This window comes from Sapajus apella, unplaced genomic scaffold (genome assembly GCF_009761245.1).
Source record: "Sapajus apella isolate SASKATOON/1434 unplaced genomic scaffold, GSC_monkey_1.0 scaffold51, whole genome shotgun sequence".
NCBI classification, from domain to species: Eukaryota; Metazoa; Chordata; class Mammalia; order Primates; family Cebidae; genus Sapajus; species Sapajus apella.
Window position 1 is genome coordinate 6,055,814 of NW_022436991.1, and position 25,879 is coordinate 6,081,692.

Below are 25,879 nucleotides of genomic sequence, written 5' to 3' on the forward strand. Positions count from 1 at the left end.
TTTTTTTTTTTTTTTTTTTTTTTTTTTTAATAGAAACGGGGTTTCCCCATATTGGCCAGGCTGGTCTTGAACTCCTGACCTCATGTGATCCGCATGCCTCGGCCTCCCAAACTGCTGGGATTACAGGCGTGAGCCACTGCGCCCAGCCAAGTCATTACTTCTAAAGGATCCCAATCTCAAACTTCATGAAATTCATAACCCAGCATACTAAAATGACTAAGACTCCATAACGAAGCAGCTTCTAATATTCAGAGTCCACTTGTTCGTAGATAAAGCTAAGTACACTTCTACTCTAAGGGAAAATAAAATCTATGGAATTTCAAGAAAAATGTACAAGAATATTTTCTGAGTATACTGTCTATAAGCACTAAAATATTAACTCAATGGAGCATAACTTTTTTAAACTAATGAAAAGACATTCCTGACCAGGCATGGTGGCTCACACCTTTAATCCCAACACTTTGGGAGGCCGAGGCAGACAGATCACCTGAGGTCGGGAGTTTGAAACCAGACTGACCAACATGGAGGAACCCCATGTCTACTAACAATACAAAAAAAATTAGGTGGGCATGGTGCTGCATGCCTGTAATCCCAGCTACTCAGGAGGCTGAGGCAGGAAAGTCGCTTGAACCTGGGAGGTGGAGGTTGCAGTGAGCCAAGATTCTGCCATTGTACTCCAGCCTGGGCAACAAGAGCGAAACTCCACTTCAAAAAACAAAAAGAAAAGACGTTCCTAATGTATCTAAAAACAGCACATTTAACATGTATCTATATAAATCAGAGCATACCATTACTTTCTTTCTGAAAGGGGACTGAAACATAAACGAGTTTATAACCTTTTCTGACAGGGTGTGAACTTGTCTATATGAATACCACAGTAAGCTGTTAGTAGATGAGGGAATAAAATAAGCACATGACTAATTCTGAAACACAAAGATAACTGAAGTCTGCCAATATTTAAAAATACCTTCACTTCCTGTTTTCATCATGTTTACATATCTCCTATACTACCTTTACTATTAAGAGTTAAATATTTGTATCATTTTCTGGTGACACAGTAGTAACATAAGGCAGTAGAGAATACAAGCTAAAAAAAGACCTGGGCTCAAATCCCAGTGCCAGCACTGAAAAAGTACGTGTGTCTTTGCACAAATTACTTGATCTCCAAGCCTTGGTTGTCTCTTACATAAAATGAGGATAATACATATCTAACATGCAAGGTTGTTGTGAAGCTTAAATAAGATAACCAATCATAAAGAAACGCTTAGTTTGCAGGGTATGTTAAAAGTTATTATGACTATAATACAAAATAAGCTCAAAGTCTCCAGTCTAAAAGACAATGTACAAACAGTTCATGAGTATATGAATATAATTAAAACAAGTTTTTACAGTCAATATAGAGCAACTTAAATGCTTCACTTCAATCAGGTAATCTGTTGCTATCAACAAATCTGTTTCCAACTAGGAAGCATCTCATTTCAAACTAAACTGTAAAAATCAAGAGCAGTTTCCCCATTAGTTAGAAATAAGGTTTTTAAATCCCATAAATTATGAACACAGATTTTTTTTTTCCAAAAAAAATTTTGGGTTTTCAGAAATATAACCAAAAAACTCACTGGAATAGAGCCACTGTCTTAGAAATGCCTAAGAACTCCCCAGTTGCTAAATTATTTCAATACAAATTTATCAAAACATCTCCAACCAGAACTCAGGTTGTAAGCACTCTGAACCTAAAAGCACTAAATGGTTGAGCATTTACACAAAATTTCTATTTTTATAGAATCTTAACTGCTTCAGTTTCAAAAATGTCAATGTCAGGCTGTTAGCACCAACAAGATCATCCCAGTCCAATAAATAGAAAACTGTTAAAGAACGGAAATGAGCACTTAAAATGAGGCAATCAAAACCACAAAATAGAAATTGCAGATTTGAACTCCAAGAAGCAGGCATAAATGTTAGGCTAGTTAGAAGAGCTGAAAGAGATATCATCTGCCAGAATTAGTGTCTCAATTTAGTGAAAAAGGAAAATCTGTTAAGTCTAAGAATCCTAGTAAGGATCCAAAAATACCTCTACAGCCCCTTTAATATTCTAAAAATACCATGGAGAGAAAAAAAAGAAATGCATAAATTTCCCCGAAATGATCAAACTGAAGTTAAAGCCTGATGTACATGCCACATGAGAGGTAAGTTTCTAAAGCTCATACCTCAAAAATCGCATACTGTATAATATGGAGTCTTTGTGATGTTTTGCATCAAGTCAATCTGTAAGACAGCAGTTACAATATTAGTGAAGACAGTGGGTTAAAACATTTGTTGTTCAAACATGAAGCAAATATCAATCATGAGTTAGGTGCTTTTAGTTGAACTATGGTCCCATTAGGGTTCATACATTAAAGCAAAAATTGAGGTGGAAAGCTACTCTGCACCTTAGAGAAGAAAGAGGCTTAATGTGGCAACTAAAAAAAATTTAGCACATTTAAAAGAATTTAAATGTTAACTATAACATACAAATCACATGCAAATATAGTTACCACTTATTTTAGTTACCTATTCTCAATATACAGAAAAATGCCATAAATCTAGGAGGCCATTCGTTTCAAATGACTGGAATCCTCAGACCTCACATTAACAATCCACCATGTGCTGGGGATAGTATCACCTAACTAAATGCAGACTTGCTGTCTAGTTCTTGTAGGCATTAGAGAGAAAAAGAGAGAGTCATCTCTGTAAAATGTGAAGTCAGGGAACTCCTTACTAGGAAGCATTTCCATAAAGTATCCCAAAATGACTTGATGCAAACACCACACCTAGTGGTGTCACTGGAGTAAGCATCATATTACTTCAAATTGCTCTTACCTAGGTTTATTAAGGGATTTTGCTCTCAGGGTCATATCTAATTTGTAATGGATATAAACCAGGAAATGAGATTTGCACTAAAGTCAATGAAGTAGGAATGTACTTATTCTCTAAAGTAGCAAAAATAGTGTCATTGTCACAGAGCAGTTGTAGGATATGCTGTTCTCTACACTAACAGTTAATGCTACTTGAAAATGATTTACCCTTCAAAAATAAATTCAAGGTTATCCCCTGTAATGCCTCCTACCTGGATTCAAACATGCTTTAATGAAGAATTAAGAGAAAGGGTGAAACTATGAATAACACTGGGCCTTGTGTGTATCATTACATCAGAAATACTGCTCTAAGTATGAGTCTATTGCTAAAACATTAATTTGAGAGGCTCAGGGAATTTATTATACAAATCTCTTCTCACAGAGAACTTTAAGTTCAAATTTAATAAAACAAAACAGAACCACTGCACGTCAAAATTATAAATGAGTATGCATCAGTTTTGTGATACTGAAATATTAAATTAACATAACTTCTTGGTAAATCTAGCTTAGCTCTCTAAGTATTAAGTGTCTACAATAACCAAGTCTTAATTACTCATTTATGGGTGATTGGTTTCCTTTTTGAGACAGGGTCTCACTCTATCACCCAGGCTGGAGTGCACTGGCATGATCACAGCTCACTGCAGCCTCGATCTCATGGGTTCAGCCTCCCAAATGGCTGGGAGCACAGGTGCATGCCACCCAATTTAGCTAATTTTTTATTTTTATGCTTTTTTTTTTTTTTCTTTTTTCTGAGACGGAGTTTCGCTCTTGTTACCCAGGCTGGAGTGCAATGGCGCGATCTCGGCTCACCGCAACCTCCGCCTCCCGGGTTCAGGCAATTCTCCTGCCTCAGCCTCCTGAGTAGCTGGGATTACAGGCACGCGTCACCATGCCCAGCTAATTTTTTGTATTTTTAGTAGAGACGGGGTTTCACCGTGTTGACCAGGATGGTCTCGATCTCTTGACCTTGTGATCCACCCGCCTCGGCCTCCCAAAGTGCTGGGATTACAGGCTTGAGCCACCGCGCCCGGCTATTTTTATGCTTTTATAGAGACAGAGGTCTCATTATATCGCCCAGGCTGCTCTCAAATTCCTGGACTCAAGCAATCCTCCCACCTCAGTCTCCCAAAATGATGGGATTAGAGGCATGAATGACCACATCTGGATTGTCACCAATTTTTAATTATAAGTCTGTCAAATAAACAGCCAATGTAGACAGATAAAATATATTTAACTATTATATAATTGTAAAAAATTTTATCTTGCCAAAGGAGAGGTCTGGCTTTCACCTGTGGCTTCTGGAAGGTAATCTCTAAACTCCTGAAATGTCATACCTAGTAAGAGGGTCCTGGCCAGGAGCAGTGGCTCACACCTGTAATCCCAGCACTTTGGGAGGCCAAGGCGGGCAGAATGCTTGAGGTCAGAATTTTGAGACCAGCCTGGGCAACATGGTGAAACCTAACTCTACTAAAAATATAAAAATTAGCCGGGCATGGTGGTGGGCACCTGTAATACCAGCTACTCAAGAGGCTAAGGTTTCAGTGAGCTGAGATCACCACACTGCACTCCAGAATGGGCAACAAAGCAAGACTGTCTCTCGAAAAAAAAAAGTATCCTTGTTCATCTGGGATCTTGGGGCTTTAGGCCACAGCAGAGTCTAACAATGTGGCTTAGGGTGGGGGTTTTGAGTCACATGGATCAGCTTGACCTCCAGAGGGGCTGGAGACTAAGGTCAGCCACATGCAACCATGAAGCCCCAGTATAAACTTTGGACATAAAAAATGGAGTGAGCTTCCCTGGTTGGCAATAATCCACAAGTATTGTCGTACATCATTACCACAAGGAAGGTATCATTTTTCACAACTCTGCAGGGAGAGGACAATCAGAAGCTCTAACACTTGGAACCTTCCTGAACTATGTGCCTCTATCCTTGGCTGATTTTAATCTGAATCCTTAAACTGCAATAAATTCTAAATGTGCCTATGGGAGTTTTCAGTGAGTTCTGCTGAGTCCTCCTGGAGAATCATGCAACCTAAGAATGGTATTGGCCAGGCGTAGTGGCTCAAACCTGTAATCCCAGCACTCTGGGAGGCCCAGGCAGGCAGATCGATTCAGCTCAAGAGTTTGAGACCAGCCTGGCAATACGGTGAAACTCCCGCGTCTATAAAAACATACAAAAATACAAAAATTAGCCAGGCGAGGTGGTACGCGCCCACAAACCCAGCTACTCAGGTGGCTGAGGTAGGAGAATTGCCTGAAGCTGGGAGAGAGGAGTTCAGGGCTGCAGTGAGCCGTGATCATGCCACTGCACTCTTGCCTGGGTGACAGAGAGAGACCCTGTCTCAAAACAAAAACAAAAACAAAAAAACCAAAACAGAGTGGTCTTGGGAACCCCGAAACTTGGAATTAGTATTACAAGCAAGGGTCATCTTATGGACTGGACTCCCTCTTACTCTGCATTCATATTTAAAACGATTAAATGTATTATAGCTCAAACAAAGATTATAATTTTTTTGGTTTTTTTTGAGACAAGGTCTCACTCTGTCACCCAGGCTGGAGTGCAGTGCCACAATCTGGGCTCAAGAAATCCTCCAATCTCAACCTCCCGAGTAGCTAGGACCACAGGCTTACTCCACCATGCCTAATTTTTTATTTTTCTTGTCCCATTCTCTACAACATCCCCAAAATATTGCCCAAGCTGGTCTCCCACTCCTGGGCTCAAGTGATCCACTCACCTCAGTCTCCCAAAGTGTTGGGATTATAGGCATGAGCCACAGCACCCGGCCATAAATTTTCTTTTTTAATAACATTTTTAGGAAACATAATAAAGATTTGACTTCAAAGTTACTTATTTCCCTTCCAAAGAACCTCAAATATTCTCTATTCTCAGACCTGCAATCAAATTAGCCAGAGTAGCAAACGAAGCCAATAACTCAGGAGGGCAATAGATCTGATTTTAACCTTTGCTTCACGTGCACAATTGTCTTCAGAGAAAAGCTGGTGAAAGTACCCCGTCACCTCCAAGCCCCAATGCTCCTTTTCTCTCCCTTCAGGTGGGCCTCCAATGCTGCCCACATATCCCTCACCAAGTTTCTTTCCTTTCCAAAACACCTGTAAAACTTTCTGCACCCTCTTCCTTCTCCCACCACCAGTGTATGATCTTATAAATTTTTGCTTCATGTGAAATAGAAGCCATTTGACAGCACCCTTAGCAAGAGCTAACATTTTAGCTCCTAACAAGAGCTAGTGGGCAACTGATCCAAGCAGTTTACATACATTTGTCATTTCATAACTAAATATAATTTTACAGATTGATAACTAACGTTTTATAACTGACCTAGGGTTGCATAGCTTGTAAAAGGCAGAACCAGAACTCAGACCCACTTCTGTCTAATGTTTAAGCTCTTCAATACTCCACCACTGCCTGCCATCTTCCTTCTAATATATCCACAAATTCACCTGCATCTGCACACACAGCTTTTCTTCCCATCATCTTTGCACAGTAGAACAAATAAACCTCCTATCCATAGAAATCATCTGGATCTGTCTATTCCCCCAATTTTCCAAGGTATGACTTGTCTCTCTTTTGAATGTTGCAAAATTTCCCATTTTACTATTGCTTACCATCAACATATGAGCACTCTCAAAAGTCTTACCTTTAAAAAAAAAAAAAAAAAAAAAACAGCTGGACACAGTGGCTCATGCCTGTAATCACAGCACTTCGGGAAGCTGAAACGTGCACGTGCAAATCACGGGGTCAGGAGATCGAGACCATCCTGACCAACATGATGAAACCACGTCTCTACTAAAATTAAAAAAAAAAAATTAGCTGGGCATGGTGGCATGCGCCTGTAGTCCCAGCTACTCAGGTGGCTGAGGCAGGTAACTCACTTGAACCCAGGAGGTGAAGGTTGCAGTGAGCCGAGATCACACCACTGTACTCCAGCCTGGCAACAGGGCAAGACTCTGTCTCAAAAAAAAAAAAAAACCTTTAACTGCCTTTCTCCCTCTATCAATCTAATTGTCTACACTCTTCACAGACAAACCTGTTGAAAAATTCACCTTCCTTGCCTTCACTTATTTTTCAACCCAACTTTAATCTGGGTTCCAGCTACAACATAACCACTGAAGCTATTCCTACCAAGGTAGGAACTACCACTTAAGGCCTTCTTGGCTCTAAAATTCCATCAGCCTTTTCAGTTCACCTTACACTTTTTCAATACCATTCTAAAGTTTATGAGTTTTCTACCTAACTTTAATTCCAGTGACTCTCTCTACCTTTTCCCAATCCAAGTATTCTCTTCCTTCTTCACTTTTTTTTTGTTTGTTTGTTTGTTTGTTTGTTTGTTTTGAGATGGAGTTTCGCTCTTGATACCCAGGCTGGAGTGCAATGGCGCGATCTCAGCTCACCGCAACCTCCACCTCCTGGGTTCAGGCAATTCTCCTGCCTCAGCCTCCTGAGTAGCTGGGATTACAGGCACACACCACCATGCCCAGCTAATATTTTGTATTTTTAGTAGAGACGGGGTTTCACCATGTTGACCATGGATGGTCTCGATCTCTTGACCTCGTGATCCACCCGCCTCGGCCTCCCAAAGTGCTGGGATTACAGGCTTGAGCCACCGCGCCCGGCCCCCCACTTTTTTTTTTTTTTTTTTGAGACAGAGTCACACGTTGTTGCCCAGGCTGGAGCGCAGTGATGCAATCTTGTCTCACTGTAACCTCTGCCTCCTAGGTTCAAGCAATTCTCCCACCTCAGCCTCCCAAGTAGCTGAGATCAAAGGTCCCTGCCAACATGCCTGGCAAATTTTTGTACTTTTAGTTGAGACAGGGTTTCACCACGTTGGCCAGGCTAGTCTCAAACTCCTGACCTCATGCAATCCACCCCCCTCGGCCTCCCAAAGTGCTGGCATTACAGACTGGAGCCACCATACCTGGCCCCTTCTTCACTTCTTTAACCAGCTTATATTTCATTGTGTATCATTATTTCAATAACACTCTTGCCTACATCCTTAACTCTAAGATTTTCTTCACACCAATCTGGCAAAACCCCAATCCTGGATAAACCCAGGGATTCATCAATAAGCACCACACTCCCAGGTCCTCCAGCGTTTATTTCCCATTCTATACATGCACTATCTGGACATTCCCATTCTCTTCAAATTCTAAAATATCCTATCACCTCCCCTCCCCATACACACATTCTACTTCACCAAGGTCAAAAAAAGATACCGACTGCGCGTGGTGGCTCACGCCTGTAATCCCTGTATTTTGGGGAGGCCAAGGCAGGTAGATCATCTGAGGTTAGGAGTTCAAGACCATCCTGGACAACATGGTGAAACCTCATCACTACTAAAAATAGAAAAATTAGATGGGTTTGGCAGTACAATCCCAGCTACATGAGAGGCAGAGGCAGGAGAATTGCTTGAACCCAGGAGGTGGAGGTTGCAGTGAGCCAAGAATGCACCACTGCACTCCAGCCTGGGCAAGAATAGTGAAACTCTGTTTTTTGTGTTGTTTTTTTCTTTTTAAATAGATGCCATAACATACCTGCACCTGATTCTAGACCTTAGTTAGGATTCCATCTACTTCCACACCTTATTGTAACTTTTCAAATACCTTTCCCAGTGAACTAAATCCTTCCCTTAAACATGCAAGGCTTTCTACTATATCCCATTTAAAAATAGTAAAACATGGCTGGGTGCGGTGGCTCACGCCTGTAATCCCAGCACTTTGGGAGGCCAAAGGAGGCAGATCACCTAAGGCCAAGAGTTCCAGGCCAATCTGAGCAGCATGGAGATAACCCATCTCTACTAAAAATACAAAAAATTACGCAGGTGTGGTGGTGCATGCCTGCAATCCTAGATACTCAGGGGGCTGAGGCAGGAGAATCGCTTGAACCTAGGGGACAGAGGTTGTGGTGAGCCAAGATCATACCATTGCACTCCAACCTGGGCAACAACAGCGAAACTCCGTCTCAAGAAATAAACAAATACGTAAATGCAAAAACATAAAAAGGAAAGACAAACAAAAGGAAAAACTCCATCAATCCCACATGCCCCTCTGTCAAACAATCTGCCATTACTTGCTGCAGCCAAACTAAAGTTGTCCAGACTTCCCCCTCCCATTTCTTCATTTTTTCTAGCTCCTTAACACACACTGGTCCAACTTCTGCCCCATCACTCTTGACAAAATCCATTATGACCCAGGCTGCTAAATCCAAGACAAAGTTCAGGCCTCAATCTGCTCATCCTTTCAGCAGCTTTCACAGGGCTACTGAGCAGAGTTGAACAGTTTTGCCCTGCACACAGGTGCTCTGCAGAGAAATAAATAAGGTGGGCTGAATGAAACTACTTTTTAAAAAATTCTTGGCTGGCGCAGTGGGTCACACCTGTAATCCCAGCACCTTGGGAAGCTGAGACAGATGGATCACTTGAGGTCAGGAGTTTGAGATCAGCCTGTCCAATATAGCAAAACCGTAACTCTACTAAAAATACAAAAATTAGCTGGGCGTGGTGGTGTGTGCCTGTAATCCCAGTTACTCAGGAGGATGAGGCAGGAGAAGCTCTTGAACCCAGGAGGTGGAGGCTGCAGTGAGCCGAGATTGTGCCACTGCACTCCAGCCTGGGCGACAGAGTGAGATACCATCTCAAAGAAAAAAAAAAGTGAAAAGACAACTCACAAAAATCAGAGAAAATATTTACAAATCAGGCATTTTATAAGGGTCTAACAATTTGAAACATGAAGAACTCCTACAACTTAACCAAAAGGTGAACAATCAAATTTTAAAATGGACAAAACATTTGAATTGTTGTTTCTCCAAACATAAAAAAGACCAGTAAGCACATGAAAAGATGTTCAATATAATTAGTGATTAGAGAAATACAAATCAAAACCACAATAAGAAACCACTTCATATCCACTTGGATAGTCATGATTTAAAAAAAAAAAAAAAAAACCAGAAAATAGGTGCTGTGATGATGCAGAAAAATTAGAGCCTTCATACATTGCCAGTGGGAATATAAAATGACACACAGCCACTTTAGAAATCAGTGTGATGGTTCCTCAAAAAGCTAAACATAGAATTATCTCATAACCCAACAAATCCACTTCTAAGTGTACGCCCAAAAACAGGTATTCAAGCAAACAAACAAAAAAACCCTGTACACAAATGCTCATCACATTACTCACATTAGCCAAGAGGTAAAAACCCAAGGTCCATCAAAAGATAAATAGTGGCCAAGCATGATGACTCACACCTCTAATCTCAGCACTTTGGGAGGTAGAAGCAGGAGGATCACTTAAGGAGTGATCAGGAGTTCAAGACCAGTCTGGCCAACATGGTGAAACCCCACCTCTACTAAAAATACAAAAATTCACTGGGCATGGTGGCACACACCTGTAGTCCCAGCCACTCAGGAGGCTGAAGCACGAGAATCATTTGAACCCAGGAGGCAGAGGTTGCAGTGACCTAAGATAGCACAACTGCACTCCATCCTGGGTGACAGAACAATACCCTGGTCTCAAAAAAGAAAAAAAAATGAGCCAGGCATGGTGGCTCATGCCTGTAATCCCAGCCCCTTTCAGAGGCCGAGGTGAGCCAATCACCTGAGGTCAGGAGTTTGAGACCAGCCTGGCCAACATGGTGAAACCCCATCTTCTACTAAAAATACAAAACTTAGCTGGGCATGGTGGTACATGCCTGTAATCCTAGCCACTCAGGAGGCTGAGGCAGGAGAATCACTTGAACCAGGAGGCAGAGGTTGCAGTGAGCTGAGATCACACCAGTGCACTCCAGCCTGGGCGACAAGAGTGAAACTCCATCTCAAAAAAAAAAAAAAAGAAAAAAGAAAAAAAAAAAAAAAAAAAAATATATATATATATATATATCAACCAGGTGTGGTGGCACACACCTACAGTCCTAGCTGCTCAGGAGGCTAAGGTGAGAAGCTCACCTGAGCCCCGAAGTTGGAGGCTGCAGTCAGCTATGACAGTATGATAGCATCACTGCCCTCCAGCCTAAGTGACAGAGTGAGACCCTGTCTCTTAAAGAAAAGAGGTGCTACAATGTGAATGAACCTGGAAAACATTACAGTGAGTCAAATAAGCAATACACAAAAGGCCACCTGCTGTATGAGTCTACTTATATGAAATGTTCAGAATAGGCATATCCATAGAGAAAACAACATTTTGGTTGACAGGGGTTGGGGAAAGGGGAAAATGGGGAGTGACTTTAATCAGTGAAGGGTTTCCATTTAGGGCGATGAAAAACTTCTGGATCTAGATACCAATGGCTGCACAACATCATAAATGTACTTAATACCACTGATTTATAAAATGATAAATTTTATGTGCATTTTACCATAATAATTTTTAAAACTTTAAGATATTCTAGAAGACAGAAGTATGGGTAAAAAAGACCAGTGGTTACAAAGGGCTAGGAATGGAAACTGACTACAAAAGGGCACAAGGAAATTTGGGAGGAATGATTCTATAACTGGCTGTATTGTGGTGGTTACGCTGCTATAAGCATTTGTGAAAGCTGAAAGAACTATATAGAGCAGGTAAACTATACCTCAATAGGCCTGACTTTAAAGAAAACATTTATTTACAGGAAAGGTATAAAATATAAGTAAAAGGTTAATTTATTTTTAATAATTCAATATTTCATATCTTACATTGCCTGCCATATTTAGCCATTCTAAATGAAAAAGCAAAAATGTAGCTGGCTTAAAAGTTAAAAGTCACTGTGCTTCCCAATAAAACCAAAGACTGATGGTATCTGAATTAATCAGGCATAAGAACAGCTGAATTTGGCTGGATGCAGTGGCTCATGTCTGCGGTCCCAGAATTTTGGGAGGATGAAGTGGGCTGATCGCTTGAGCCCAGCAGTTTGAGACCAGCCTGGGCAATATAGTGAGACCTCATCTCTACAAAAAATGTAAAAATGAGCTGTGCGTGGAGGTGCACATCTGTATTCCCAGCTACTTCAAAGTCTGAGGTGGGAGGATCACTTGAGCCTGGGAGGTGAAGGTTGTAGTTAGTCATGATTGTACCACTGCACTCCAGCCTGGGCGATAAGAGCAAGAACCTCTCTCAAAAAAGAAGAGCTGAACTTAAAAGTTTGAAAAGGATTAACCTAGCCAAGGTACAGAAAGAAACTTATACCAGTAAAAGACAACTGTCATCTACACTAAAAGGTTCTAAATTTCTACCGTAATAGTAATCCTACTTTTTGTCAATGTCTGAGAAATGCCTGAGGTAATCCACTATAGCACTATATTTTTTTAAAAAGAAATACATTCGGCCAGGCACGGTGGCTCATGCCTATAATCCCAACACTTTGGGAGGCCAGGACAGGATCATTTGACACCAGGAGTTCAAGACCAGCCTGGGCAACATAGAGACCTTCATCTCTATTTATTAAAAAATTAATTCCTTGTCAATCAAATGAAAAAATAATACTAAAAAGGAAGAAAAATAAATGTGCTATAAATTGTTAATGTTTTATTGCCTATCCATTTTGATGGCTTCTAAAATTCTGGCTAAATCCTCATTGACTGACCACTGAAAACACAAAAAATATAAACAGATCCAAAGCACTAGGCTGGTAAAATCAGAAAATCATTGGCTGCGACAGAGATAGGAAATCTACCACTAATTTAAATATTATGTACCTCAAATGCATAAATGCAGAATCCAAAATACTTTAGTTCTCTAACTTCCCGAACACAATTATACTTAGTATAATTAGTGTTCCCGAACACAATAATACTAATTGTGTTCGGGAACACTAATTATACTAAGACAAGAAGTTGACTTTTAAATGGGCTGATTCCTTTCAACATTGCCAATAATTCCTGGAGGACACATCTCCTTAGGTATTCTGGGGTAGAAAAGAGTTTTAGAACTACTGTTAAACATCAAATTGGCAAAGAAATTTGCTATCTGCAATCAGAGGTAAAATATGTATGGTAAACCCTCCTTACCAGGTACTGAGAGTATGGGTACTAACAAAATCTGGTATGATTTTAATCTCTGATACAAATGAGAATTTCTTATTCCTTTAACACAAATAATTTTGTTGGCCAGGCACAGTGGCTCATGCCTGTAATTCCAATACCTTGGGACGCCGAGGCAGGCAGATCACCTGAGGTCAGGACTTCGAGACCAGGCTGGTCAATAGGGTAAAACTCTGTCTCTAATAAAAATACAAAAAATTTGTCGGGCATGGTGGGGGGCACCTGTAATCCCAGAAACTCCAGAGACTGAGGCAGGAGAATCACTCGAACCCAGAGGGGGAGGCTGCAGTGAGCCAAGATTTTGCCACAGTACTCCAGCCTAGACAACAGAGTGAGACTCAGTCTCAAAAATAAACAAATAAATAGCCAAACATATCCCATTCCAGCAAAGAGTAAGAATCATTAAAAGTTACATCACACCAACACACTCCAGCCTGGGTGACACAGTGAGACTCTGTCTCAAAAAAGAGTTACACACTGCAGAAATCTAAAAAGAAGAATCTCAAAAGCAGACTGGGACTTTATTATCAAAGTAAAGGTGAAGTGATGTTTACCAATATAAGAAATATATGCAACCATTTTTTAACTCCTGAAAATATATAACTGTAGTTATTCTGGTAAAATTCCTTTAGCCACTAGATTGAAGCACAATCCCAGGGAATGACATGTTTTCAAGATTTTCTAACAACTGCATCTGTTAAATCTTCTCTTTAAAAATAATCCCAGGCCAAGCCAGGTGTAGTAGCTCATACCTGTAATCCCAGTTACTTGGAAGGCTGAGACCAGAGGATCGCTTCAGCCAAGGAGTTTGAGACCAGCCTGGGTAACACAGTGAGGCTCTGTCTCTTTAAATAAATAAATAAATAAGGCTGAGCGCTGTGGTTCATTCCTGTAATTCCCAGCACTTTGGGAGGCCGAGGCAGGCAGATCACCTGATGTTGAGAGTTCGAGACCAGTCTGACCAACATGGAGAAACCCCATCTCTACTAAAAATACAAAAATCAAAATTAGCTGGGCATGGTGGCATATGCCTATAATCATAGCTCCTCAGGAAGCTGAGGCAGGAGAATCTCTTGAACTTGGGAGGCAGAGGTTTCAGTGAGCCGAGATTGTGCCACTGCACTCCAGCCTGAGCAAAAAGAATAAAACTCTATCAAAAAAAAAAAAAAAAAAAAAAAGATCATCATCCTAGTCCAGCCCAAACAACATAGCAAGACCTCCAACTCTAAAATGAAATATAAAAAATATTAAAGGTCAATTTAATTAGAGGTGTCAAATAATTCCAAAAGATGTGCTCTCACAAATCAAATAGTTGAAAAAGGAACATACTTTTCAGGACAATCACACTATTCTTTTAACTGTAGGAAAATTTATTAAATGAAGACAGCTTTCAGAAGCTGCTGAAACATACTAGTAAGAGACAAAAAACAATGCTCCCACTGTGCTCAGCAGTAGCCAGAAATTTACGGAGATCTTTATATTGAGCCTTAAGTATGAGAGCTAGGAAACTTCAAAATCATCACTTAAGCCACTTTAAACCCACAGTATACAAATTCTTTTTCTTTTGTTACATTTTATACTAAACACACTTTAATCAGATTGACGTAAGTGATTTAAAAGACATAACTTCGCCAGGCGCGGTGGCTCAAGCCTGTAATCCCAGCACTTTGGGAGGCCGAGGCGGGTGTCAAGACATCGAGACCATCCTGGTCAACATGGTGAAACCCCGTCTCTACTAAAAATACAAAAAAAAATTAGCTGGGCATGGTGGCACGTGCCTGTAATCCCAGCTACTCAGGAGGCTGAGGCAGGAGAATTGCCTGAACCCAGGAGGCAGAGGTTGTGGTGAGCTGAGATCACGCCATTGCACTCCAGCCTGGGTAATAAGAGCGAAACTCCGTCCAAAAAAAAAAAACAGACATAACTTCCAGGCTCGGTGGCTCATGCCTGCAATCCCAGCACTTTGAGAGGCCAAGACAGGTGGATCACCTGAGGTCAGGAATTAGAGATGAGCCTGGCCAACCTGGTGAAACCCAGTATCTACTAAAAATACAAAAATTAGGGCCAGGCGCGGTGGCTCACGCCTGTAATCCCAGCACTTTGGGAGGCCGAGGCAGGTGGATCACGAGGTCAAGAGATGGAGACCATCCTGGTCAACATGGTGAAACCCCGTCTCTACTAAAAATACAAAAAATTAGCTGGGCATGGTTGCGCGTGCCTGTAGTCCCGGCTGAGGCAGGAGAATTGCCTGAACCCAGGAGGCGGAGGTTGTGGTGAGCCAAGATCATGCCATTGCACTCCAGCCTGGGTAACAAGAGCGAAACTCCATCTCAAAAAAAAAAAATTACAAAAATTAGGTGGGCATGGTGGTGGGCACCTGTAATCCCAGCTACTCGAGAGGCTGAGGCAGAAGAATCAACTGAACGTGGGAGGCAGAGGTTGCAGTGAGCCAATATTGCACCATTTCACTCCAGCCTGGACGAAAAGAGTGAGAGGCTGCCTCAAAAATAAAAATAAATAAATAAAGTAACTTTTGTTATTTCCTTTTACAAGAAAAAAAAAACAATGTTTCTAGATATTAAGTTCCTTAAGAGATAGCAATCATTTGTTTGAGTAGATTTACAGTACTACAATTTCAAATTGTATCAGAATGTTTGTTTTTTGAGACAGTGGCACAATCACAGTTCACAGTAGCCTCATCCTCCTGAGCTCAAGCAATCCTCCCACCTCAGCCTCCTCCCAAGTAGCTGGAACTACAAACTCATGCCACCATGTCCGGCAATACACACACACACACACACACACACACACACATATATGTGTATACACATACATGTACATATCTACGTGTGTATGTGTACATATACATATATATATATATATGTATATATACATTTTTTTTTATTTTATTGAGACAGAGTCTTGCTCTATTGCCCAGGCTAGAGTGCACTGGCGTGATCTCAGCTCACTACAACCTCTGCCTCCTGGGCCCAAGCAATTCTCCTGCCTCAGCCTCCTGAATAGCTGGGATTGCAGACACAAACCATCATGCTCAACTAATTTTTGTGTTTTTAGTAGAGATCAGGTTTCACCATATCAGCCAGGCTGGTCTCAAACTCCCGACCTCAGGTGATCCACCTGCCTCAGCCTCCCAAAGTGCTGGGATTAACGGAGTAAGCCACCATTCCCAGCCAATTTTTGTATTTTTTGTGGAGACAGGGTCTTACTATGCTACCCAGGCTGGTCTCAAACTCCTGGGCTCAACTGATCCACCCGCTTCCCTGCCGTGGCCTCCCACAGTGCCACCATGCCTGGCCCAAAATCTTATAATTGCTTAATACTGTATATACATTTATAATAATATGACATTTCCCAACTTTGTTTAGAAGATGTGTGTGGTTCTTCTCCACTCCCCAGGCACTTAAAACTATTACACTGGGAGAGTACAAGCTTTCCATGGCCCTGGAATCCTCCCTCCTCCCATTAAAAAAAAAATTAAAATTGGCTGGGCATGGTGGCTCCCAACACTTTGGGAGGCCAAGGCAGGGGAATCATAAGGTCCGTAGTTCAAGACCAGCCTGGTAGATGGTGAAGACCATCTCTACTAAAAATACAAAATTTAGCAGGGCTTGGTAGCAGGAATCTGTAATCCCAGCTACTCGGGAGGCTGAGGCAGGAGAATCACTTGAATCCGGGAGGCAGAGGCTGCAGAGAGGGAGATCATGCCTTCGCACTCCAGCCTGGATAACAAGAGCAAAACTCTGTCTTAGAAAAAAAATTCAAACAACACATAGCACTCATATATATCTTTTAATATCAGGTTGAAATGCTAAAGGTAATAAAGGTAACTGTTTTTAATTAATAAATTTAAATAACAGGGAAAACTTTGAATTCAAAGAGGTTCAGTAAAAACATAAAAGAAGGCCGGGCGCGGTGGCTCAAGCCTGTAATCCCAGCACTTTGGGAGGCCGAGGCAGGTGGATCACGAGGTCAAGAGATCGAGACCATCCTGGTCAACATGGTGAAACCCCGTCTCTACTAAAAACACAAAAAATTAGCTGGGCATGGTGGTGTGTGCCTGTAATCCCAGCTACTCAGGAGGCTGAGGCAGGAAAATTGCCTGAAACCAGGAGGCGGAGGTTACGGTGAGCCGAGATGGCGCCATTGCACTCCAGCCTGGGTAACGTGAGTGAAACTCCGTCTCAAAAAAAAAAAAAAACATAAAAGAAAATGTTAGCAATGTTATCAAAGGCGGAGTAAAAACTAATATATGTCTCTACGTAATCCAAGACATGTTTATTAGTGGAGCTTTTTCTCTAGGCTATTAAGATGCCACCCAAAAACAAAGATCTAGTAAATATTAAGTTTAACAACTTCTTAAAAACCTGTAGGTTTCCAAAGATATGTACATGTATGTGCAGTGAGGCCACTAGTAAGCCTCTAATAATTTTCTTGTAGACTACTGAAGTTCTCTATGATGATAAAAAGGGTTTAAAAAAAAAAAAAACTAGCATCTCCCCTTTATAATCAAAGAAACAGCGTAACTCAGGAAGTTCCATAACAAAGACCATCTATAATTCTGATGCCAGAAACCCCTCTGAAAAAAGTTTTAAATGATAAACACAAAAAGTCTATAAAAGGTTTTTCAATAAATACAAGGTCCTACACATATTATATAAATACCAACATAATAATATGAATATGAATATCAACGTTAACCTCCAGATTTCTTTTTTTCTTTTTCAAGATGGGGTTTCACCATGATGGCCAGGCTGGTCTTGATCTCCTGACCTCAGGTGATCCACCCACCTTGGCCTCCCAAAGTGCTAGGATTATAGGCATGAGCCACCGTGCCCGGCAACCTCCAGATTTCTAACAGGAATCCAATTCCTTTTTTTGGAAGGATCACAATATTAATATGAAAGAAGTATATTTAGAAATCTGTTGATTCTGGGCTGGGTGCAGTGGATCACGCCTGTAATCCCAGCACTTTGGGAGGCCAAGGTGGGCAGATTTTGAGGTCAGGAGTTTGAGACCAGCCTGGCCAACACAGTAAAACCCTGTCTCAGTATGCAAAAAACAGCTCAGCATGGTGGTGGGCGCCTGTAATTCCAGCTCCTTGGGTGGCTGAGGCAGAATCCAGGAGGCAGAGGTTGCAGTGAGCCAAGGTCGAGCCATTACACTCCAGCCTGGGCGACAGGGTGAGACTCCACCTCAAAAAAAAAAAAAAAAAAGAAGCCGGGCGCGGAAGATCAAACATAAGAAAGGAAAGAAATCTATTGATTCTGGGCAGGTGTGGTGGCTTACACCTATAGTCCCAGCACTTTGGGAGGCCAAGGCGGGTGGATCACCTGAGGTCAGAAGTTCAAGACCAGCTTGACCAACAGGGTGAAACCTTGTTTCTACTAAAAATACAAAAACTAGCCAGGCAAGGTGGCTAATCCCAGCTACTAAAGAGGCTGAGGCAGGAGAATGGCTTGAACCCGGGTGGCAGAGTTTGCAGTGAGCCAAGATCGCTCCACTGTACTGCAGCCTGGGTGACAGAATGAGACTTTGTCTCAAAAAATAAAATAATCTGTTGATTCTGGAAGATTTGGGTTTAATTCCCCAATCAGCAGGCATGCAACTGGCAAGAAGGATGCCAAAAGGCTAAACCTAGTGCTTAAAGTTTTAGTGATTACATTGCTTAAATAATGAACAGATACAATAGACTCAAGATAAGTCAATGTGTAAAAGGACTTTAAATATGCGCCCAGGTATTTTTTAAGATGGACAAAACATTTGAATCTTAAATTACGATATTCTTTCTTCTATAAAAAGATCTGGCCACTGCAGTCCATTAGAATACTGTTCTTTTGAGCCTGCTCAGTTTGTTTAAGCTCTGCCTCAAGCAAACAGGGCTGCCATTAGAAGAAGGGTTCCCCTCAAAACGCATCCTACAAGAACAGTGTTGTAAACTCTGGAGGTAACCGTAAATATAAAAACACAAACTTGCAGGATCTCATTTTCATGTATTTACTTGAGGAGAGATACTCAAATATGGAGTGTATGCTATTTATTGATGCACTTAATAGGAAAGAAGGGGACAGCAAAAGTAATAATTTTACCAGACCCATGCACATATGCAGGTTTTATTTTACTGGAGATGACACACATAAAAAATCCAGATAGTGGTAAGTACTACAAAAAAAACATGGGCAGAAATGGGTGTGATAACGGAAAAGTCACTGCATATATGTACCGTGACTGGGGTCATGGTTATACAGGTGTATACATTTGTCATAATTTACTGAATTTAAGACCTATATATACATAAATTTTATTTCAAAGAAGCATCACAATAGAATTCCAAAGATAATTCAATTTAGAAAGGAAAAGTACACTCGTTTAACTAATACAATATGGAGGATAATTAACATTATAAAACCAAATGTCTCTGCATGAGTGAACTCCACAAGAATTTAGTAAGTCATACCCTACATTAAAAAAACAAAAACACAGAATAAGGAAGCATTTCCTATACATATGAAACCACAAAATTTCTATACTCTTTACTGTTAGAGTATAGAAGAAGTATGTTTTATTTTATAGTTCCAAAAATAAAATAGTCTCCGAAAAACTTCAATATAGTCAAAGACAGGTAACTAAAATGATGACAATGTGAAAAGATAAACAAGCTCCTGTCAATCCGTTAAGGATAGTCCAATGAAAGGAACCTCACGGGTTTATTTTAAGTGGATAAGAAAAGTATGCAAGTGTCAGGTTAACAAAGGCAGAAAATCCTAAAGAGTTATGGCAATTACATGTTCCCAAAAGACACACCAAGGACCACACTCCATTTTATATGATACTTACATGACATTTCATACATGTGTCTAACATGAATTGAAGACTGAGCAGATTAAAAAGTATCACTTTAGTGATCATCCTCAATCAATACCAGATAACAAACGAGGGGCTTTTGCTGTTGGAAATTCTCACATATTGAGCTGAATATTTTTACCTTGATTTAAACTAATTATAATACTCAGGTCCTTAACAGTCTCTTCTCTACAATGCTCCAATTACCTGTCGTCCATTGTGATCTTTTGCATGCACGCATGTACTCTCTAACACACAATAGCGCTCTCTCTCTCTTATTCAAGAAGCAACTAGATTTAATCTTCCTAAATTATGCCACTTTCCTGAAGGTAAAATTACAATGGTTCCTTAAAGTCACTCCAAATACATTTAAACTGGGCCAGGCGCAGTGGCTCACACCTGTAATCCCAGCACTTTGGAAGGCTGAAGGGGGTGGATCACCTGAGGTCATGAGTTTGAGACAAGCCTGATCAACATGGTGAAACCCCCGTCTCTAGTAAATACAAAAAAGTAGTCAGATGTGGTGGTGGGCACCTGTAATCCCAGCTACTTGGAAGGCTGAGGCAGGAGAATCGCTTGAACCCAGGAGGCGGAGGTTGCAGGGAGCTGAGATTGTACCATGGCACTCCCACTGCCTGGGCAACAAGAGTGAAACTCCATCTCAAAAAAATATGATACAATATAATATAATATAATAACACTTAAACTATGATGCAAGGCCTACAAAAAGGTTCCCAACCCAGTGCTTCAGCTCATCTCTTATGTGTAATATTTCTGATAAGTACCCAAATTCCACTACACACCAACAACTTGCATCTGGACTTATCCTAATTTTCTATTTTGAGGGGACATTCTCCCCTAAATTCACAAATTGTACAGACCAATTCCATCACCCCACTGCCCCATACTCAACTGTGTAGCTTTCTCTCCTCTGACTCTGCACGTTTTCTTTCTCTTTTTTTTGAGATGGAGTCTCACTCCACAGCCCAGACTGGAGGGCAATGGTGTGATCTCAGCTCACTGCAACCTCCTGGGTTCAAGTGATTCTCCTGCCTCAGCCTCCCAGGTAGCTGGGATTACAGGCGCCCACCACCATGTCCGCCTAATTTTTGTATTTTTAGTAGAGACAGGGTTTCGCCATGTTGGCCAGGCTGGTTTCAAACTCCTGAAATCAGGTAATCTGTCTGCCTTGGCCTCCCAAAGTGCTGGGATTACAGGCATGAGCCACCGCACCTGGCCGACTCTCCAGGTTTTCATACAAAATAAGGCCAGGTGTGGTGACTCATGCCTGTAATCGCAGCATTTTGGCAGAGCATGCCAGGCAGATCACCTGAGGTCAGGAGTTCAAGACCAGCCTGTCCAACTTGGCAAAACCCCATCTCTACTATAAATACAAAATTAGCCGGGTGTGGTGGCAGGTGCCTGTAATTCCAGCTACTCAGGAGGCTTAGCCAGGAGAATCTGTTGAACCTAGAACGGCAGGTTGCAGTGAGCCACGATCAAGCCCTTGCACTCCATAGAGTGCATATACATTGGCCATAAAACGAGACTCCATCTCAAAAAAATAAGAAAGGTATACTAAGAATTATATCACAAAATCCACATGCTCTTCCCCTTTACAAAGTCCTTTACTTATCTCCCATAATAACTTATAGCCTCCTAGAAGACAGTGATTGTACAAGTCATAAAAATCCTGGCTCTGGCTGGGTACACTGGCTTATGCCTGTAATCCCAGCACTCTGGGAGGCCAAGGCAGGCAAAGGCAGGCAGGCCACTTGAGGTCAGAAGTTCGAGACCAGCTACTCAACATGGTGAAGCCCCATCGCTACTAAAAATACAAAAATTAGCCAGGCATGGTGCCGCATGCCTATAAGCCCAGCTACTCAGCAGGCTGACATAGGAGAATTGCTTGAACCCAGGAAGAAGAGGTCGCAGTAAGCCAAGACCGCACAAGTGTACTTCAGCCTGGGCAACAGAGTGAGACGCCATCTCAAATATATGTATATATATACACGTGCGTGTGTGTGTGTGTGTGTGTGTGTGTGTGTGTGTGTATCCCTAGAAGCATCAATGTTTACTGAATTAGAGTATTTCATTATCTGTTTAAAAAAAAAACCTTCAGTTATACTAATTTATATAGGAATCAAAACAAAAGATGAGGGGCAGTGCAGCATCTCACACCTGTAAATCCTAGCACTTTGGGAGGCGGAGGTGGGAGGATCGCTTGAGGTCAGGAGTTCTGAGACCAGCCTGGCCAACATGGCAAAAACCGTGTCTCTACTAATAATACAAAAATTAGCCAGGCCTGGTGACATACGCCTGTATTGTAGTCCCAGCTACTCGGGAGGCTGAGGCACATGAATGAATCGCTTGAACCCAAAAGGTGGAGGTTGTAGTGAGCCAAGATGGTGCCTGCACTCCAGCTGGGAGACAGAGTAAAATTTGTCTAAAAATGAAAATTTGGCCAGGCGTGGTGGCTCAAGCCTGTAATCCCAGCACTTTGGGAGGCCAAGGTGGGTGGATCACGAGGTCAAGAGATCGAGACCATCCATGGTCAACATGGTGAAACCCTGTCTCTACTAAAAATACAAAAAATTAGCTGGGCATGGTGGCGTGTGCCTGTAATCCCAGCGACTCATGACGTTGAGGCAGGAGAATTGCCTAAACCCAGGAGGCAGAGGTTGCAGTGAGCCGAGATCGAGCCATTGCACTCCAGCCTGGGTAACAAGAGTAAAACTCCGTCTCAAAATAAATAAATAAATAAATAAAAATAAAAATAAAAATTTAGCAGGGCGCGGTGGCTCAAGCCTGTAATCCCAGCACTTTGGGAGGCCGAGGCGGGTGGATCACAAGGTCAAGAGATCAAGACCATCCTGGTCAACATGGTGAAACCCCGTCTCTACTAAAAATACAAAAAAATAGCTGGGCATGGTGGTGCGTGCCTGTAATCCCAGCTACTCAGGAGGCTGAGGCAGGAGAATTGCCTGAACCCAGGAGGCGGAGGTTGCGGTGAGCCGAGATCGTGCCATTGCACTCCAGCCTGGGTAACATGAGTGAAACTCCATCTCAAAAATAAATAAATAAATAAAAATAAAAATTTAAAAAGCCAGGCATAGTGGCGCACGCCTGTAATCCCAACACTTTGGGAAGCCGAGGCAGGTGGATCACCTGAGGTCAGAAGTTCTCGAACAGCCTAACATGGTGAAACCCTGTCTCTAATAAATACAAAAAAATTAGCAGGGCATGGTGGCAGCCTGTAATCCAAGCTACTTGGGAGGCTGAGACAGGAGAGTCACTTGTACAAAAAAAAAAAAAAAAAAAAATGTTGGGGTCAGGGGGAGGTTTAACTTAAAGATACAATTACTAAGTGTTTCATAAGGAATGTCTTATTTCATAATGAAATAGAAGCTTAACACCAGCCTGGGCAACATGGGGAGACCCCATCTCTACAAAAACTTAAAAAAAAAAAATTCACATGGCCAAGCATGGTGGCTCACTCCCGTAATCCCAGCACTTTGGGAGGCAAAGGAGGGAAGATCGCTTGAGCCCAGGTGTTCAAGACCAGCCCAGGCAGCATGGCAAAATCCCATCTCTACAAAAAAATAAATAAAGTAGCCAGGCTTGGTGGCGTGCACCTGTGGTCCCAGCTATTGGGAGGCTGAGGCAGGAGCACTTCCTGAGCCTAGGAGGTGGAGGCTGCAGTGAGCTGAGATGGTGCCACTGCACTCCAACCTGGGCAACAGAGAGAGATTCTGTTTTAGAAAAAGAGTGAGAAGGCTGGACACATTGGCTTACACCTGCAATCCCAGCACTTTGGGAGGCCAAGGCGGGTGAATCACCTGAGGTCAAGAGTTCAAGACCAGCCTAGCCACATGGTGAAACCCTGTCTCTACTAAAAATACAATGGGCATAGTGGCATGTGTCCGTAGTCCCAGCTACTTGAGAGGCTGAAAAAGGAGAATTACTTGAACCTGGAAAAAGGAGGTTGCAGTTAGCTGAGATCACACTACTACACTAAAGCCTGGGCAACAAGAGCAAGACTCAATCTCAAAAAGAGAGAGAGAGAAAGGAAAAATAAATTAGCCAGGTGTGGTGGTATGCACCTGTGGTCCCAGCTACTCAGGAGGCTGAGGCGGGAGGATTCCTTGAACCCAAGAAGACAAGGCTGCAGTGAGCAGTGATTCTACCACTATACTTCAGCCTGGGCAACAGAGCGAGAGCATATCTCAAAAAATAAACAGGAAAGAAAAGAAAAAAAGAAGAGAAAGAAAAACATAAAAATAAACATTATTTTAGTTTTACTTTTTATTTTTTAGTTTATTATGGGCATTTTACTCTCCCTCAAGTAAAGCAACCATACACAATTTGCAGAAATTTTCAACTTTGAAATCTGTGGAACAGAACTGGTAATCACTGAATTCTATTTAACTAAAGTTCCATTTAATATTAGGCTGGTACGAAAGTAATTGCAGTTTTTGCCAATTACTTTTGCACGTAACTAATAGCTATAAAATATGTAACTCCGCTTAATTTTATCCTTTATGTATGTCCCTAAATTATGCACCTATGAACATCAGACTTAGTACAGACTCATAAAGGGCTGAATAGACAACTCTGGTTTCAAAAATTCAGCTTCTCACGACATCAGACATGGCTTTTCTAAGTTCACAACACATTTCCATTTTTCGGTCTTTCACAATAGAGAATAAAGATGTGTGTACTTTTGAATAATTTGTCTATATTCTACCAAAAACAGAAGTGTTTTTTGTTTGCTTGTTTGTTTTTGAGACAAAGTCTCACTCAGTTGCCCAGGCTGGAGTGCAGTGACACCATCTCGGCTCACTGTAACCTCCACTCCCCAGGTTCAAGCAATTGTCCTGCCTCAGCTTTCCTAGGAGATGGGACTACAGGCACACGCCACCACGTCTGGCTAATTTTTGTATTTTTAGTAGAGACGGGGTTTCGCCATGTTGGCCAGGCTGATCTCCAATGCCTGACCTCATGATCCGCTCACCTCAGCCTCCCAAATTGCTGGGATTACAGGCGTAAGCCACCGTGCCCGGCCTGGAAGGTATTTTTAATATACAGCGTCATCCTTTTAGAAGTATAGAAAGATCCTAACTTTGGGCACAGTAAGACACCCAATATAGATCTATTACTAAACAGAAGAGATCAACTACACAAATAATGTCCTAAGTCCCCAAGTGTAGAAGAAAAATCTACTTGTTTTCTGTTGACTTCAGTGCTTTCTCTTCTTTGTTGAATTAATCAATCTATTTGACTCCAACATCAAATTAATCAATATCACTTTGAAATATTAAAATGTACAATTTTGAGGCCGGGCGCGGTGGCTCAAGCCTGTAATCCCAGCACCGTGGGAGGCCGAGGCGGGTGGATCACGAGGTCAAGAGATCGAGACCATCCTGGTCAACACGGTGAAACCCCGTCTCTACCAAAAATACAAAAAATTAGCTGGGCATGGTGGTGCGTGCCTGTAATCCCAGCAACTCAGGAGGCTGAGGCAGGGGAATTGCCTGAACCCAGGAGGCCGAGGTTGCGGTGAGCCGAGATCGCGCCATTGCACTCCAGCCTGGGTAACATGAGCGAAACTCCGTCTCAAAAAAAAAAAAAAATGTACAATTTTGAATTACACATTTAATTTTAAAACACATCATTCTGATGCCAGGCACAGTGGCTCACACCTGTAATCCCAACAGTTTGGGAGGCCAAGGTGGGCGGATTGCGAAGTCAAGAGATGGAGACCATCTTGGTCAACATGGTGAAACCCTGTCTCTACAAAAATACAAAAATTAGCCAGGAGTGGCCGGGCGCGGTGGCTCAAGCCTGTAATCCCAGCACTTTGGGAGGCCGAGGCGGGTGGATCACGAGGTCAAGAGATCGAGACCATCCTGGTCAACATGGTGAAACCCCGTCTCTACTAAAAATACAAAAAATTAGCTGGGCATGGTGGCGCGTGCCTTTAGTCCCAGCTAATCAGGAGGCTGAGGCAGGAGAACTGCCTGAACCCAGGAGGCAGAGGTTGTGGTGAGCCAAGATTGCGCCATTGCACTCCAGCCTGGGTAACAAGAGCGAAACTCTGTCTCA

General features: G+C 42.0%; 1 protein-coding gene and 1 long non-coding RNA gene across 6 annotated transcripts in view; both read right to left on the reverse strand.

The window, feature by feature from the left end:
* Positions 1 to 25,879, reverse strand: part of SMG1 (SMG1 nonsense mediated mRNA decay associated PI3K related kinase) — a 116,163-nt gene that overhangs the window by 85,713 nt on the left and 4,571 nt on the right. The window contains exon 2 of one of the 5 annotated variants that reach the window (XM_032242807.1): positions 2,205 to 2,262. The exons of 3 other annotated variants lie outside the window; for them this stretch is intronic. In XM_032242807.1, coding sequence (XP_032098698.1) covers positions 2,205 to 2,218 — 14 coding nt within the window. In that variant the 5' untranslated portion in view covers positions 2,219 to 2,262. Of the gene's footprint in view, positions 1 to 2,204; positions 3,552 to 25,879 lie in introns of those variants that run through there. One more of the 5 variants, XM_032242808.1, reaches the window with a different exon arrangement.
* Positions 17,407 to 17,927, reverse strand: LOC116526492. Its single transcript, XR_004258182.1, has 2 exons — positions 17,776 to 17,927; positions 17,407 to 17,632 (listed from the first exon to the last, which is right to left on the reverse strand). It is a non-coding gene; the product is annotated as an uncharacterized LOC116526492 (long non-coding RNA).